At 40.7% G+C, this 14,814-nt stretch overlaps 1 protein-coding gene across 1 annotated transcript in view; it reads left to right on the top strand.

Annotated features, from left to right (window-relative positions):
• Window positions 1–14,814, top strand: part of LOC141145985 (glucosylceramide transporter ABCA12-like) — a 327,299-nt gene that overhangs the window by 271,520 nt on the left and 40,965 nt on the right. Inside the window, exon 8 of the mRNA XM_073632770.1 lies at window positions 6,795–6,888. Coding sequence (XP_073488871.1) covers window positions 6,795–6,888 — 94 coding nt within the window. The remainder of the gene's footprint in view (window positions 1–6,794; window positions 6,889–14,814) is intronic.

Here is a 14,814-nt window from a genome sequence, read left to right as displayed (position 1 = left end):
AAAATAAGTTTAGTACATTGTTGTCTAGATGCGTTTGTAACTAGAACGAAATGCAAACTTGATTCAGTGTAATATAAGGAGAGGACACTTAGCAGCTGTTTACACATCTGGGCTCAGGAGCACTAGTGTGGGACACCAGAACAAACTTTTTAGGGTGTCCCACACAGGTGCTCCAGGGGATACTAGGGATGTCTCCATGTGTGAATACTGTCCAAAAAAGGTAAGTATTCCAGCTTTGGTAAGGGAAAAAATCATGTCTTCAGCTTGGAACTCTGCCAAAACAGACAATTGTACCACACTTCCAAGCAATGTTTCATATTCATATTTCTGGCCTCAAATATCCGTGTGCTAAGTATACCTTTTGTTTAATTCTCATAGGGGAGAAAAGACTCAGGACATCTAAGGACACCAGGGACCCCCAACCTCATAAAGAAGGGGAACTCAGCACACCACAACCTCAGGATGTAGAGGAAGGAGAGGTGGGAGATGTGACCACAACAGGTGAGTTTCTGAGACCACAGCTTCAGGTAATAGATGTATGCCTGCATATTTAAAATACATGGTGTGTTTTTTGATTTTAGGTGATGTGCATGTTGTGGGAGAACAATCTCCTCATTTCACCAGTGCAAGTGCACAAATCCCAATCCAGGACATAATGGTGTGTAGTCGGGATTTAGACATCATAAAGCAAAAAACCAATGATGTTGAACAAAAAATGAAGAACATGATTGATGTATTAGGGAGAATCTAAATAACAACAAAATGACACCATTTTTGATTTTTTTGGAGAAATTTCCTAAGGTTTTAATACATTTTAAAAGCCAAATTTTGAAGATGCACATAGTGTGTCAACATGTGCTATCTGCCATCATGGGATATCAATGTACGCGTTTTGTGGGTGCAACCCTTTCCTCGCAACTCAAGTAGGTGAGAGGAAGTGGTTGCACCCCCAAAACACATCCTTTGATCCCTCATGATGGGAGCTAGCACATGTTGACATTAGGCATGGGATCAGGAGGGAAATCCCCATTTTGAATCCCAATTTTTGTGCATCTTCAAAATTTGGCTTTTACAGGGGTGACATCACCCCATCTGATCAAGGCAAGATAAACACAGTTTTGACATACTCATGTCTGATATTGCTTTCACTGTTTGTACGTTGAACTTTTTAAGTTCCAGAGTTGTGTATGTTATGGTTTGAAACATGCCTGTTAAAACAAAATATGAAACTAAAAATGTCAAACTTAATTAAACAAAGATGTATTTTTGGTGGAAAAATGTTTTAAAATGCACATGTGAATGTGCACAGAGTAAAAGTTTTTATAATCAACAATGTGTGGCTTCTTCTTTCAATGCTCAATACCAGTTTTTGTATTAAGTTGATGTTTACAGTGACAATGGGGGTTATTTAATAAAGCAAAATCCACCTGGCACTAGGAGAACCTAGGAGACAGCTAAAAGAAACACAAGCAGTAAATTAAATTCAAGTTGATTTCAGATCAAAATAATTTTTAATTTTAGAAAAGAATAAAAAATTTGATGGCATAGCAATGCCCCCCACCAGTAAAATAGTCCAGATACTTTTGCCGCACATCATGGGCGCTTTGGGGGGGCAAGCCAGGACGGCCAGCTTCCAGGGCCGTCATTGGATTTATGTCCTGAATTGCAGCCTCAGGCCCAACTGCGGCCACATAATTTGGAGCATTTCTCCTTAAATAATTATGTAGAATGCAGCATGCTAGCACTATGTGATTCAGTTTATACTCCGTCATGTTGATTGCCGTAAGGAATAGGCAGAACCGGCTGGCCATTATACCAAATGCATTCTCCACCACTCTTCTGGCTCTGGCCAGCCGGTAATTAAAAACCCTCTTCTCCGGGGTGAGGGTCCTCTGGGGGAATGGCCTCATCAGATGTTCACCCAGACCAAATGCTTCATCTGCGAAAAACACAAATGGGAGTCCTTCCACGTTCTCTTCAGCAGGTGGCAATCCCAAGCCACCACTCTGGAGACGTCGGTAGAACTCGGTCTGGGCAAAGACTTCACCATCCAACATCCGGCCATTCTTCCTCACGTCCACATATAAAAACTCATATGTCGCCGACACCACCGCCATCAACACCATACTATGAAACCCCTTATAGTTAAAATAGTATGACCCCGAGGAGGTGGTGGGATGATGGGGACATGTTTCCCATCGATTGCCCCTCCGCAGTTGGGAAAGTCCAACTGCTCTGCAAACTGGGAGGCCACAGTCTGCCATTCCTGTGGCGTTGAAGGAAACTGTGGAGTCAAACCAGAAAAAATAAAAGTACTACTTTTGCACATAACATTGCAAGCAGATTAGACACAAACATTCTTGCCCAACATCAGTATAACATTTATTTTAAGGAGTATTTAAAGATAAAAAGATAAGGTACACTTATCAAATTCCTCACCCCCTCTGATGGCCCATTGAAAAAAATTTAGGGGGGGTGCAAGATGATTTTGGGACCCCAAAAAAAGATTATGGCACTCTGCCTGAATTTAAGGACAACAATAACATTTGTACACATTTTAGTGGGTGTTTAGGGTAAAGCACTACTATGGAGCTGACAAAATACATTGTTAAGTGACTAGGCTAGGTGTGTATGGGCCCAAGATAGCATGCTGGGGAGGTTAGTGAAGTCAAATATGCATGAAAGACAAAAAAGGAGCATTAAAAGCTTACAGCATGCATGAGGACAAAGGGGACATTCACAGCATATTACAATCACGGTAATGAAGAAAGACAATACATTAGCACACATTAAATACATAGAATGTGATGTTAAAGGAGAAAACGTACCTTAATATAGTGCTTCTGCAGGACCTGTATAATGGCAGAACAGGTCTCTGGAATAATGATCCCCAGAGCCTGAGGGGAGATGCCTGTTGAGAACTTTAGGTCCTGCAGACTTCTCCCTGTCACCAATTACCGCAACATGGTGACTAGCCTCTGCTCTGGAGTGATGGCTTGCCGCATGCAGGTGTCCTGCTTCGTAATATAAGGGGACAGCAAGGCCAACAGACCGTGAAAAACGGGGTCCGTCGTCCTGAGAAAATTCCTGAAATCATCAGGATTATTCTCCTGGATCTCTTGCAACAAAGGCATATGACAGAATTGGTCACGCTGGAGCAAACAATTCTTCGTCCATGAACTCCTCCCCACCCTGTTCATGGACTGGGCTTGGGTTAAAGCAAGAACCCCAACACCAAGCTCCCGCACAGCACTCTACGATGAGTACATAACCGCAACATGGCTTCAAAACGGTCGGCTGGTCAGAACGAACTAACAGAAAGCACTGAAAAAAGAAAGGCCTGAGAAGAGCGAGCTGAAAATCAGAAGCGAGCGGACAAGAACGCACTGAGAAACAAATACGTACTATAATAATATGCACTGAAACCCAGATACGAACTGACTACATGCACTGAAGAACAGATATGAAACCACAAGTACAAACTGAAGAGCAGTAACGATCTGAAAAGCATGAGGCTGAAAAGCATGAATCGTCTCTCACCAAATTTCTACTAATACGAGATAAACACGAGATTAGCAGAAGGAGCCCAAAGGGTGGTGCGCTTCATATGGGACTTCCCTTTTATAGTGCCGTCATATGTGTTGTACGTCACCGTGTTCTTGATGGTCGAAAGTTCCGAGAAATTTTGTGTGGTGAGTCAAGCATGGTGGTGGGAGTGTCATGGTCCGGGGCTGCATGAGTACTGCCGGCACTGGGGAGATACAGTTCATTGGGGGAACCATGAATACCAACATGTACTGTGACATACTGAAGCAGAGCATGATCCCCTCCCTTCAGAGACTTTGCCGCAGGGCAGTATTCCAACATGATAATTACCCCAAGCATACCTCCAAAACGACCACTGCCTTGCTAAAGAAGCTGGGGGTAAAGGCGATGGACTGGCCAAGCATGTCTCCAGACCTATACCCTATTGAGCATCTGTGGGGCATCATCAAATGGAAGGTGGAGGAGCACAAGGTCTGTAACATCCACCAGCTCCGTGATGTCATCATAAAAGAGTGGAAGAGGACTCCAGTGACAACCTGTGAAACTCTGGTGAACTCCATGCCCAAGAGGGTTAAGACAGTGCTGGAAAATAATGGTGGCCACACAAACTATTGACACTTTGGGCCCAAACACTTAGGGGTGTACTCACTTTTGTTGTCAGTGGTTTAGACATTAATAGCTGTGTGTTGAGTTATTTTGAGGGGGCAGCAAATTCACACTGTTATACAAGCTGTACACTCACTACTTTACATTGTAGCAAAGTGTCATTTCTTCAGTGTTGTCACATGAAAAGATATAATAAAATATTCACAAAAATGTGAGGGCTATACTCACTTTTGTGGGATACTGTATATAAATAGTAAAAGAGGGAGGTCAGAACATATTGGCCCCATAAAGAATGATGAAGGGAATCTAGTTATAAAAGATGGAGAGAAGGGGAAGGTTTTGAATTTATTCTTCTCAGTCTTCACGAGGGAAACTGCATGGTTTATCCTCATGACACTCCACAGGAGCACCCTCATGGCTAACAGAGGATAAAATTAGAAATAGACTTGAAAAACTTAACACGATTAAATCACCTGGATCAGATTGCTTGCACCCAAGGGTCCCTAAGGAACTTAGTCAAGTGATTGGCAGACCATTGTTCCTAATTTTTAGGAGCAGTTTACTGACGGGAATGGTGTCAGCTGATTGGAGAAAAGCCAATGTAGCACCAATATTTAAAGAAAGGCCAAGATATATCCCGAGGAACTACAGACCAGTTAGCCTAACATCAATAGTTTGCAAGCTCTTGGAAGGGATGATAAGGGACTATATACAAGATTTTAGTAATAAAAACAGTATCATTAGCAGTAATCAGCATGGATTCACGAAGAATCGTTCTTGCCAAACCAATCTATTAACTTTTTATGAGGAGATGAGCTACCATCTGGAAAAAGAAAGGGCAGTAGACATGGTATATCTGGATTTTGCAAAGGCATTCGATACAGTTCCCCATAAGTACTGTACAAACTAAGGTCTGTCGGCATGGACCATAGGGTGAGTACATGGATTGAAAACTGGCTACGGGGGAGGGAGTCCAGAGGGTGGTGATATAAGGGGAGTACTCGGAATGGTCTGGTGTGGTAAGCAGTTCTATCCTGGGACCAATCCTATTAAATTTATTCATAAACGATGTGGAGTATGGGATAAACAGCTGAATCTCAGTGTTTGTGGATGATACTAAGCTAAGCAGGGCAATCACTTCTACGCAGGATGTGGAAACCTTGCAAGAAGATCTAAACAAATTAATGGGGTGGGCAACTACATGGCAAATGAGGTTTAATGAAATTTTTTAAATAATGCATTTGGGTGCCAATAATATGAATGCAATCTACTCGCTAGGCAGAGAACCTCTGGGGGAATCTAGTATGGAAAACGACCTGGGGTCCTAGTAGATGGCAGGCTCAGCAATGAAATGAAATGCCAAGCTGCTGCAAGCAAAACAGAATATTGGCATGCATTAACCACTTGCTGACCGGCTCACGCCAATATACATCGGCAAAGTGGTTAGTTCCCGCGAATCGCCATATGGGTACGTCTGTACCTTTAAGGGCGATAGCAAGCACACGCGTCCGCTGCATGGCTTGAACCTGATGCTCGTGGCCGGCAGGTGCGACATCCGACGATCACCCTCGATCACGTGCACGAGAGCAGGAACAGGGATTTGTGTGTGTAAACACACAAATCCCTGTTCTGTCAGGGGAGAGGAGGCATATTGTTTGTTCCTACTAAGTAGGAACAACAATATGTCTTCTCCCCCAGTCATTCCTATCCCCATACAGTTAGAAACACTAACTAGAGAACGCATTTATCACTGTATAAATGTCAATGGTCCCAAAAATGTGTCAAAAGTGTCCGATCTTTCTAAAAATCGCAGATCACCGACATTACTAGTAAAAAATAAAAAAAAATAAAATGCCATAAAAATGCCAAAAATCTTTCTCATAGTTTGTAGACGCTATAACTTTTGCGCAAACTAATCAATATACACTTATTGCGATTTTTTTACCAAAAATATGTAGAAGAATATATATTGGCCTAAACTGTGGAAGAAATGTGTTTTTTAAAAACATTTTGGGGGTATTTATTATAGCAAAAAGTAAAAAGTTTTGTTTTGTTTTTTTCAAAATTGTTGCTCTTTTTTTGTTTATAGCGCAAAAAATAAAACCCACAGAGGTGATAAAATACCACCAAAAGAAAGCTCTATTTGTGGGAAAAAAAGGACGTTAATTTTGTTTGGGTACAGTGTCACACGACCGCACAATTGTCAGTTAAAATGATGCAGCGCTGTATCACAAAAAATGCCTGGTCATTAAGCAGCCAAATCTTCCGGTCTGTAAGTGGTTAAAAAGGGGATTCATTCCAAAGATAAAACAGTAATTCTCCCATTATACAAGACAGAGAAACCTAAAGGTTAAAACAATTTTTAGTGCAATTTTGGCATACCAGGGAAAATAAAGTAAATGCCTAGATTTTTATTTCATGCAAACACTGGGACACAGGTTGATTGTGTTACCTGCTTTAACAAATCTGACCTTATATCAGACCATACTTTTTTAAACACTGATAATGTCTTCAAAGTGGCAGGCAAACAAAGCAACAGTATAAAGGTGTGCAAGATATAACTACATCTATCTTCACATTTTGTGACATTGGACTTAAAAAAGAAGTGAATTAACCAAATATTTGTTTTTTCCCCCTACAAGGTATTCTTACAACTGTTGCAAGATGGTAAGCGCACTTTAACTCAACAAACTGTTTTAGATGTGGACATAGCAGACTACAAAAGTAACAATTCAAGTAGGTTTTCATTTAATTTTTTATTTATATTGAAAATGCTATTAGGGCAATTATTATGATATTTACTGTAGACAGAAATCCTCTTTCTGGCAAAAGGAAATATTAAACAGCTGCAAAGTCTTAATTTGATGATAGCGCAAACCTTATTCACATTTATTTTTTTGAATAACATGCATGTACAGGTAATGGAGATACTGGTGTGGGACAGGGACCTCCAGGTTTGGCATGGCAACTTACTTAGTGAAGATCCTCAAATATTTTTTTCCTTGAATGCTGTGACACATACAATCTATATATTTTTTTTTTATTATTATTATACAGTATTTATATAGCGCCAACAGTTTGCGTAGCACTTTACAAATTGAGGGTAAACAGTACAAATACAATACAATTTGATACAGTAGGAATCAGAGGGCCCTGCTCCTTAGATCTTACAATCTAAGAGGGAAGGTCAAGAGATACAAGAGGTAATAACTATAGGTGATGTGCTGATTGAGAAGATAAATGTACAGTTGTTAGGTGGGGGCCAGATAGGCTTCTCTGAAGAGATGAGTTTTCAGGGATCGTCTGAAAGTGGATAAAGTAGGAGAAAATCGGACGGATTGGGGTAGAGCATTCCAGAGGATGGGAGAGGCTCTGGAGAAGTCCTGAAGGTGAGCATAGGATGAGGTGACAAGGGAGTTTGAGAGCAGGAGGTCTTGGGAGGGAGCGAAGAGAACGATTAGGTTGGTATTTTGTGACTAGGTTAGAGATGTAGCTGGGGGCCACTTTGTGGATGGCTTTGTAAGTTATAGTTAGTATCTTGAATTTAATTCGGTGACTGAGTGGCAGCCAATGGAGAGATTGGCAGAGGGGTGTGGCAGACGCTGAGCGGTTTGTGTGGTGGATGAGCCTGGCAGCAGCGTTCATGATGGACTGAAGTGGGGATAGCCTATTTAGAGGTAAACCAATAAGGAGGGAGTTGTAGTAATCGAGGCGGGAGATGACCAGGGAGTGGATTAGAAGCTTTGTGGTGTCATTGGTTAGGAAGGGGCGTATCTTGGAGATGTTGCGAAGACTGAGGCGGCAAGCTTTGGATAGTGATAGAATGTGGGGTCGAAAGGTTAGTTCAGAGTCCAGGATTACACCTAGGACCTTGGCGTGGGGAGATGGGTTGATAGTTGAGCCGTTGATCTTGACAGGGAAATCAGGGGAAGTGGCACCTGAGGGAGGAAATATCATGAGCTCAGTTTTGGATAGGTTGAGTTTGAGAAAGTGATGTGACATCCAGGCTGATATGTCTGCTAGTAAGTTGGTAACAATATTCATCAAGCCTTGTGACTAGGAGCTGCTGTGTCACTGAATTTAGAGTCTGTATTCTGAACTACAGAGGTACTGAAAAGAGCAGTTCCAGAAGGCAGAGTCAATACAGAAATCACCGTCAGTGTTGCCAAACTCCCAAAGTGAAATAGTAAACAGGCCAAAGATAGAGGGTGAATCCCCCCAGCTGGAGCACAGAGACGTCAATAAATAAGCTGCCAAAGAGACAGTAATGCATTGTTAAAATAACAATTGGACCTTGCAGCAGTGTTCAGTGGAACAGGTGCCCCTATGTGAAGGTTTTCCCTCACCAACTGTTCAACTGAGAACTGCTGCAAAAGATACATAGAAAACATTTAGGACTGGAGTGGCTGTAACTGTAACCAATATTTTCATAACTCAAACTGTAATTGTATATGTTTACAAGTATTTCAAATACTATTACAGTACAAACATATCATGTTGATGTTGTGAACTTGTGACTGTCAATGTATTAGTCCTACACCACCACATTGTCATTGTCCTTAGACACCAGCAGCAGAAGAAACATCCAGTGCTTTACGTTTAGGCTTGGATGCATTTTCAAACTTGTGGTTATACATTGTGGTATCAATGTGTTTAAGCATTTGCTAAGTAATTCTTCCTGGACCACTTCATTACATCAACAGGATCTGCTTCCTTTTTGGTAGTTCTAAAAAGTTTTTTTGTTTTTCTGATCCCTCCTCAAAGGAAGTCTGTTAGACAGCCCTGTCTGTTAGAAAGTGATGTGTTCTCTAAGTACCTGATATTGCATTTAAGCAGTTGTCTAATAGGCAGTGATTGTGGCAACATTTAAGTAGCTACTAAAGAAAGAATCTAGAAATTCATATTATTAATACAGTAATGAAAATAAGATACGGCTAATATCTATATCTGTAAAGTCGTATCCTTAATTTTAACATTACAACAATAACTCAAACTTAAATTGCTATTGACAATAGAATCTCTTTAAAGTTTTAAAGCCAAAGTTTAGCTTGGGTAAAAACACCTCCCCCAAAAAAAAACAAAACAAAAAAACAAAACCTCAATCACTCCTCAGCAGCACTGAATCCCATACTCACCTTATCTCTGTTGCTGTATGGCACAGGCCCTCCTACTCACCATTCCAGCACAAACTTGTCTTCTAGTTTGAATGACGCCCAATGTCATTAAACCCAATAGCTGTAAATCTAGGGTTTCTAACAGGAGAAACAAACAAACATAAAAGAAAAAAAAATGGTGTTTTATCCTTATAAACTATAGTATATGGACTTTTTCCACAAGAACACTGCTCTTCCAAAATAATAAGTATTTTACAGAAAAAATGCAACTTCAGGAACTGCAAGAAAATACCATTAAAAAATTCTGCATTTTCAACTTTTAATTTTATTTTAGTTTCATCTTAGTGCATTAGTAAAAAATTTAATCAAATTTAGATTATGTCTCAAAGAAGAAAGCAGTAACATCTAAGGCCTAATTATAGCATAGTGCGCTACATCAGTTGCAATACAGATTTTTAGTTTGAACTTTGTGGTAGTATCAGTGTGTGTGCGTGTGTTTAAAATAACAATGTGCATTAGCACATACATTTGCTGCTTACAAGTAGAAAACACTTGGTGTGAATACTAAAACCCACAGAATAGTGTTTTACAATGTTTACAAAAATATACCTATTGCCAAGCGTATAAACAGTCTGAATTATTTTGGACGTAGAATAGTCAGAATACTGTAACTTACAGTTTAGCCTTATCTGATGAACAGTTCTGTGAATAAATAGGTTGAACTGCATTGATAAGAAAGGCAATTATTTTACCAATCTTTATAAAGAGGCCTCTAAATCAATAATTTGTTTACAAACATCTTTGAATAATTGAGCTAAACTTTCACCAGGACAAGTGCCATTTATTGATAGGGACATTTCTCACAATAACAAATCTCTTTATTAATCCCTAGAAAAGAGCATCGCTGAGATAAATTGTGTGACCCTCACTACTACATTTTGGCACCCCTGGGCAACAGTTTTATGTTTGTGTAAGGGTTAATCAAATTAGTAAATGGATGCTGAATATAAGATATAGAAATATTTGACAATATCGATGCTGTTATTCTTTAACAAACCAGCTCTTGTTAGTATTTACCATCTAGTTACTGGCAGTGCTGCAAACTTTTATTGGTCCATATTTTTAAGATGTGCATCAATGGATTCTTCATACTAACCTCCCAGCCACTAATACCTGTGTGGACATTTCTGTCACCCTTGGAGCCATTATGAAAAAAAAAATATTTTGTGGCTGTATCCTCTGACCATAAGATGTCACTGTTGAGTGTAAAAAACAATTTTTGAACAGGTTGTGTTTGGAAAATATATGATCTCTGTTTATAGTTGCAGGACATAACACTATTTCTTACCCTTCTGTTCTTTTTCTTGCAGTATTTCACTTTGCATTAAAATGATTCCAATCAGTTAATGGAAAAACAGATTTAAATCAAACTTAACATAACATAGTACAGTACAGATATCACAGTACAGAACAGCTAATGAATAGCACTGCATTTTATACTAGCTATCATATATACATGTGTTGTAAATTCAACTCTATTTTAGCTTTAGATCATGATTTTTTTTTAAGCTAGGGAAAATATTGAAGACATTTGAAGACATTTGTCTCTAACATATTTACTTCTGTACATTATGCTTCGGTACATCACTTTACTTCTGTACATTTTCTTAAATAAGGATTCAAAATCTTACTTTTGGTCAAAAATCAGAAATAAATAGATGTAAGTGATTCTGTACTTAGGCTTGAAAATGTAAAATAATGTCATGTAAATCAAAGTGATAAAATGCTGCCAAAAACATACAGTGGCAGGTAAAGCAGTTCAGGCAGGTGTCAAAGCACTCCAATGCGGGAGAAAAATCATGCTACGGGAGAAAAATCATGCTTACTTTCATTTATTGATGGACATGGAAATTCATATACTGCTGCCTATAAGGGGTTTAGGGCACTGACAAACAGAAAAATTGTAAGCTAACCCAGTATAACCCATCTATCCAGCATGTATCATTGTTCTGCGAATGTCCTAGGAGGTTGGACTCCTTTCTGCAACAATTTTTTGTTTTGTGGAAGTTTTCCTTCAGTGACTTTGATCAAGATTCGTTGCTGACACTGGTACTTGAGCTGGGCTCTATATAGCAGTTACCCAGATTGGAATTTTCTCAGCCTAGATTTGAAGGCCATACCCTGATCCCCTGAAATAGATGTGCAGGACTATTCTTGAATATGAACTTCAGGCAGTAGGTTTTTCATTGTGATGCTCTTTAGACCAGCATGCACTATGCAGAATCAAAAGACCACCAGTATTACATGGAGCATGCCAGATGGGGCTTGTAAAAATGGAAATCAAATGATTGTGACTTTGTCACACAATAGGGCAGTCTTATTTAGTCCACTGAAATAGTGAGTCCCTGTGGGGAGAAAAATTAAGCTATCCTTTAGTGGCTGCCAGCTAGAAGAAGAGCTAGAAGGGTCTCTGGAATGTGGAGAAAGACAAAAAGCAGTGCCATCTAAGTGTAGTAATAAAACATTTTAATATTAGAAACAGCGTAACACTCACAAGAGAGTGATTAAAGCCAGCATGTATGTAGTGGGATCATCCGCTCTGTCCCTGGTGGGATGCTTGGTGTCTCTGGCTGCAGAGGCTGCCTCGGATCAGGCCTCGCTGATAGCTCCCAGCTGGTGGCCGAGCAGTGCTGAGTCTTCTGGAAGAGCTGTGAGCCACCAGTGAGGCTGGATCTGAGGCAGCCAATGCAGCCAGAGACATCAAGCACCCCACCAGGGACAGAGCAGATGATCCCACTACACACATGCTGGTTTTAATCGCTCTCCTATGAGTGTTACTCTAACTTTTCTAATATTAAAATATAATTTTATTGCTACACTTAGATGTCACTGCTTTTTGTCTTTCTCCAATATGCAAAATCAACATGTCTTTGCCAAGGCACAAGGAGGATAGTTCATGCTGCTGTGAGTGACTTCATCACATACTCCCTTATTGGTTCCAGGGGTGTTTACTCTGTATCCATTGAAGAACCTAACACCTGGAACTTGGAGCCTACATTGTTATAGAGTTGCCTTCATTGGAGTCTTCCTCAGCTCTCCCATGTTAACATTGACCTCCATGTCCACTCTGGACTTAACTGTTTGTACTCAGCTACTGGAGCATTCTATTTAAACAGGTTCCTATGCTGACCGCTCTGAATGAATAAATCAAACCAAGCCTATAGCCCCTGTCACCATCTCTGACTGCTTTTGAGGCACCGCAGTCTCCTGCAATTGATTCAGATTTGCCGGCACGAGGTAGGTGTAGAGAACGGTGCTGAAGCCCAGGGTATTGATCCCCAACAAGAGATACTAATCCAAGATAGGAAGGCACACACCTGATATATGTCCTTTTTAAAATATAGGTTTTAAAACATTAGCACAACAACTGATGAAATGACAGCAAGAAAAGCTTACGTAATTTAGTTGTCTATTCCCACAGCACATACCTCAATAACACTACTTAACAGGAAGATCATTAACCTGGTTAAGTGTTTGTTCAGCTTTTGAGACACCACTGACAGGTAGCTAGAGTTCTTCCTTAAATCCCATCTGTGATTGTGGTAACCGTAATCTGCCAAACCATTTCAAAATGGGTAGATTCTCATAGAGCAATGCATCTGGGGTAGTCTCCCGTTTCTCAGAGTGGTTGAAGCAAATTTCTTGAGCCTTGTGCTTAGTTGTAACAGCTTGTTGGAAACATCAAGCTTGTGTCTTGAATGGGGCCATATAAATGCGAAGGGCATGCCGGCTATATAGTTGAAATGCTGTTGATACAGCCAAGCAGTAAGGATGAGCCAAACACGCCCCCGGTTCTGATCGCACCAGAACTTGCGAACAGGCAAAACATTCGTACAAACAGTCGAACATCGTTAAAGTCTATGGGACACGAACATGAAAAACCAAAAGTGCTAATTTTTAAAGCTTATATGCAAGTATGCAAGTTATTGCCATAAAAAGTGTTTGGGTCCCGGGTCCTGCCCCAGGGGACATGTATCAGTGCAAAATGGCCATTTTTTCAGTAGCACTGATTTTAATAATGCTTAAAATGAAACAATAAAAAAAATAAATATTCCTTTACATATTGTGTCCTTAGTATGCCTGTAAAGTAGCAAATGTTTCTCATGTTTATAACAGTACCACAGCAAAATTACATTTCTAAAGGAAAAAAAAGTCATTTAAAACTGCTCGCGGCTGTAATGTATTGTCAGGTCCCGGCAATATAGATAAAAATCATTGAAAATAATGGCATGGGTCCCCCCCTCAGTCCATTACCAGGCCCTTTGGATCTGGTATGGATATTAAGGGGAACCCCGCACCCAAATAAAAAAATTGCATAGGGGTCCCCCCAATATCCATCCAGGCCCTTCAGGTATGGTATGGATATTAAGGGGAACCCTGCGCCAAAATGTAAAAAAAAGGCGTAGGGGTCCCCCCAAAATCCACCATGTAACGTCAGAGGGGGCGCAGTCACCCATTTATGTCACCGGGTGGCCCCGCCCTCAGCTATATAACAGCTATCATCGCGAAGAGGCTTCAGTTAGTGGGAGCCTCCCATGGAGGCAGAGTTTTTTCCGGGATTTTTGTTTTTCATAGGGTCGCTGGAAGCTGTGATCGAAGATGAATGGACATCGTGGGACAGTTTTTTTTTTAAATAAAGGACTTGTCCCAAATTGTCTACTGTCATTTTTAACATTTTAACACTTTTTTGGTGAATGTGTAGAGGTACAATGTACCCGATACCTATTCACATTGGGGGGCGGGATCTGGGGATCCCCTTATTAAAGGGGGCTTCCATATTCCGATAAGATCCCACCCACAGACCCCCACAACCACCGGGCAAGGATTGTGGGGATGAGGCCCTTGTCCCCATCAACATGGGAACAAGGTGTTTTGAGGGGACCCCAAAGCACCCTTCCCATGTTGAGGGCATGTGTCCTGGTACGGTTCAGGGGGGGCTCTCTCACCCCCCCTTTTCCTGCAGCCTGCCAGGTTGCATGCTCAGATAAGGGTCTGGTATGGATTTTGGGGGGCTCCTAGGCCATATTCTTTCTTAATTTTGGCTCGGGGTTCCCCTAAAATCCATACCAGACCTAAAGGGCCTGGTATGGATTTTGGGAGAACCCCTACACCATTTTTTTTTACATTTTGGCACAAAGGTTCCCCTTAATATCCATACGGGACCTGAAGGGCCTGGTATGGATTTTGGGGGGATCCCCAAGCTAATTTTTTAAATTTGGGTGCCAGGTTCCCTTTAATATCCATACCAGACCCAAAGGGCCTGGTAATGGACTGGACTGTTATAAACATGGGAAAAATGCGCTACTTTACCGGCATACTAAAGACACCCCCCAGCATGATATTTAAAGGACTATTTCATTTTTATTGTTTCACTTTAAGCATTATTAAAATCACTGCTCCCGAAAAAAAGTCTGTTTTGAAAAACTTTTTTTGCATTGATGCATGTCCCCTGGGGCAGGACCCCGGTCCCCAAACACTTTTTATGGCA

The sequence above is a fragment of the Aquarana catesbeiana genome, linkage group LG05 (genome assembly GCF_042186555.1).
Source record: "Aquarana catesbeiana isolate 2022-GZ linkage group LG05, ASM4218655v1, whole genome shotgun sequence".
Lineage (NCBI taxonomy): Eukaryota > Metazoa > Chordata > Amphibia > Anura > Ranidae > Aquarana > Aquarana catesbeiana.
Note: the sequence above shows the minus strand (reverse complement) of the source record. Positions and strands in the feature narration are given on the sequence as shown.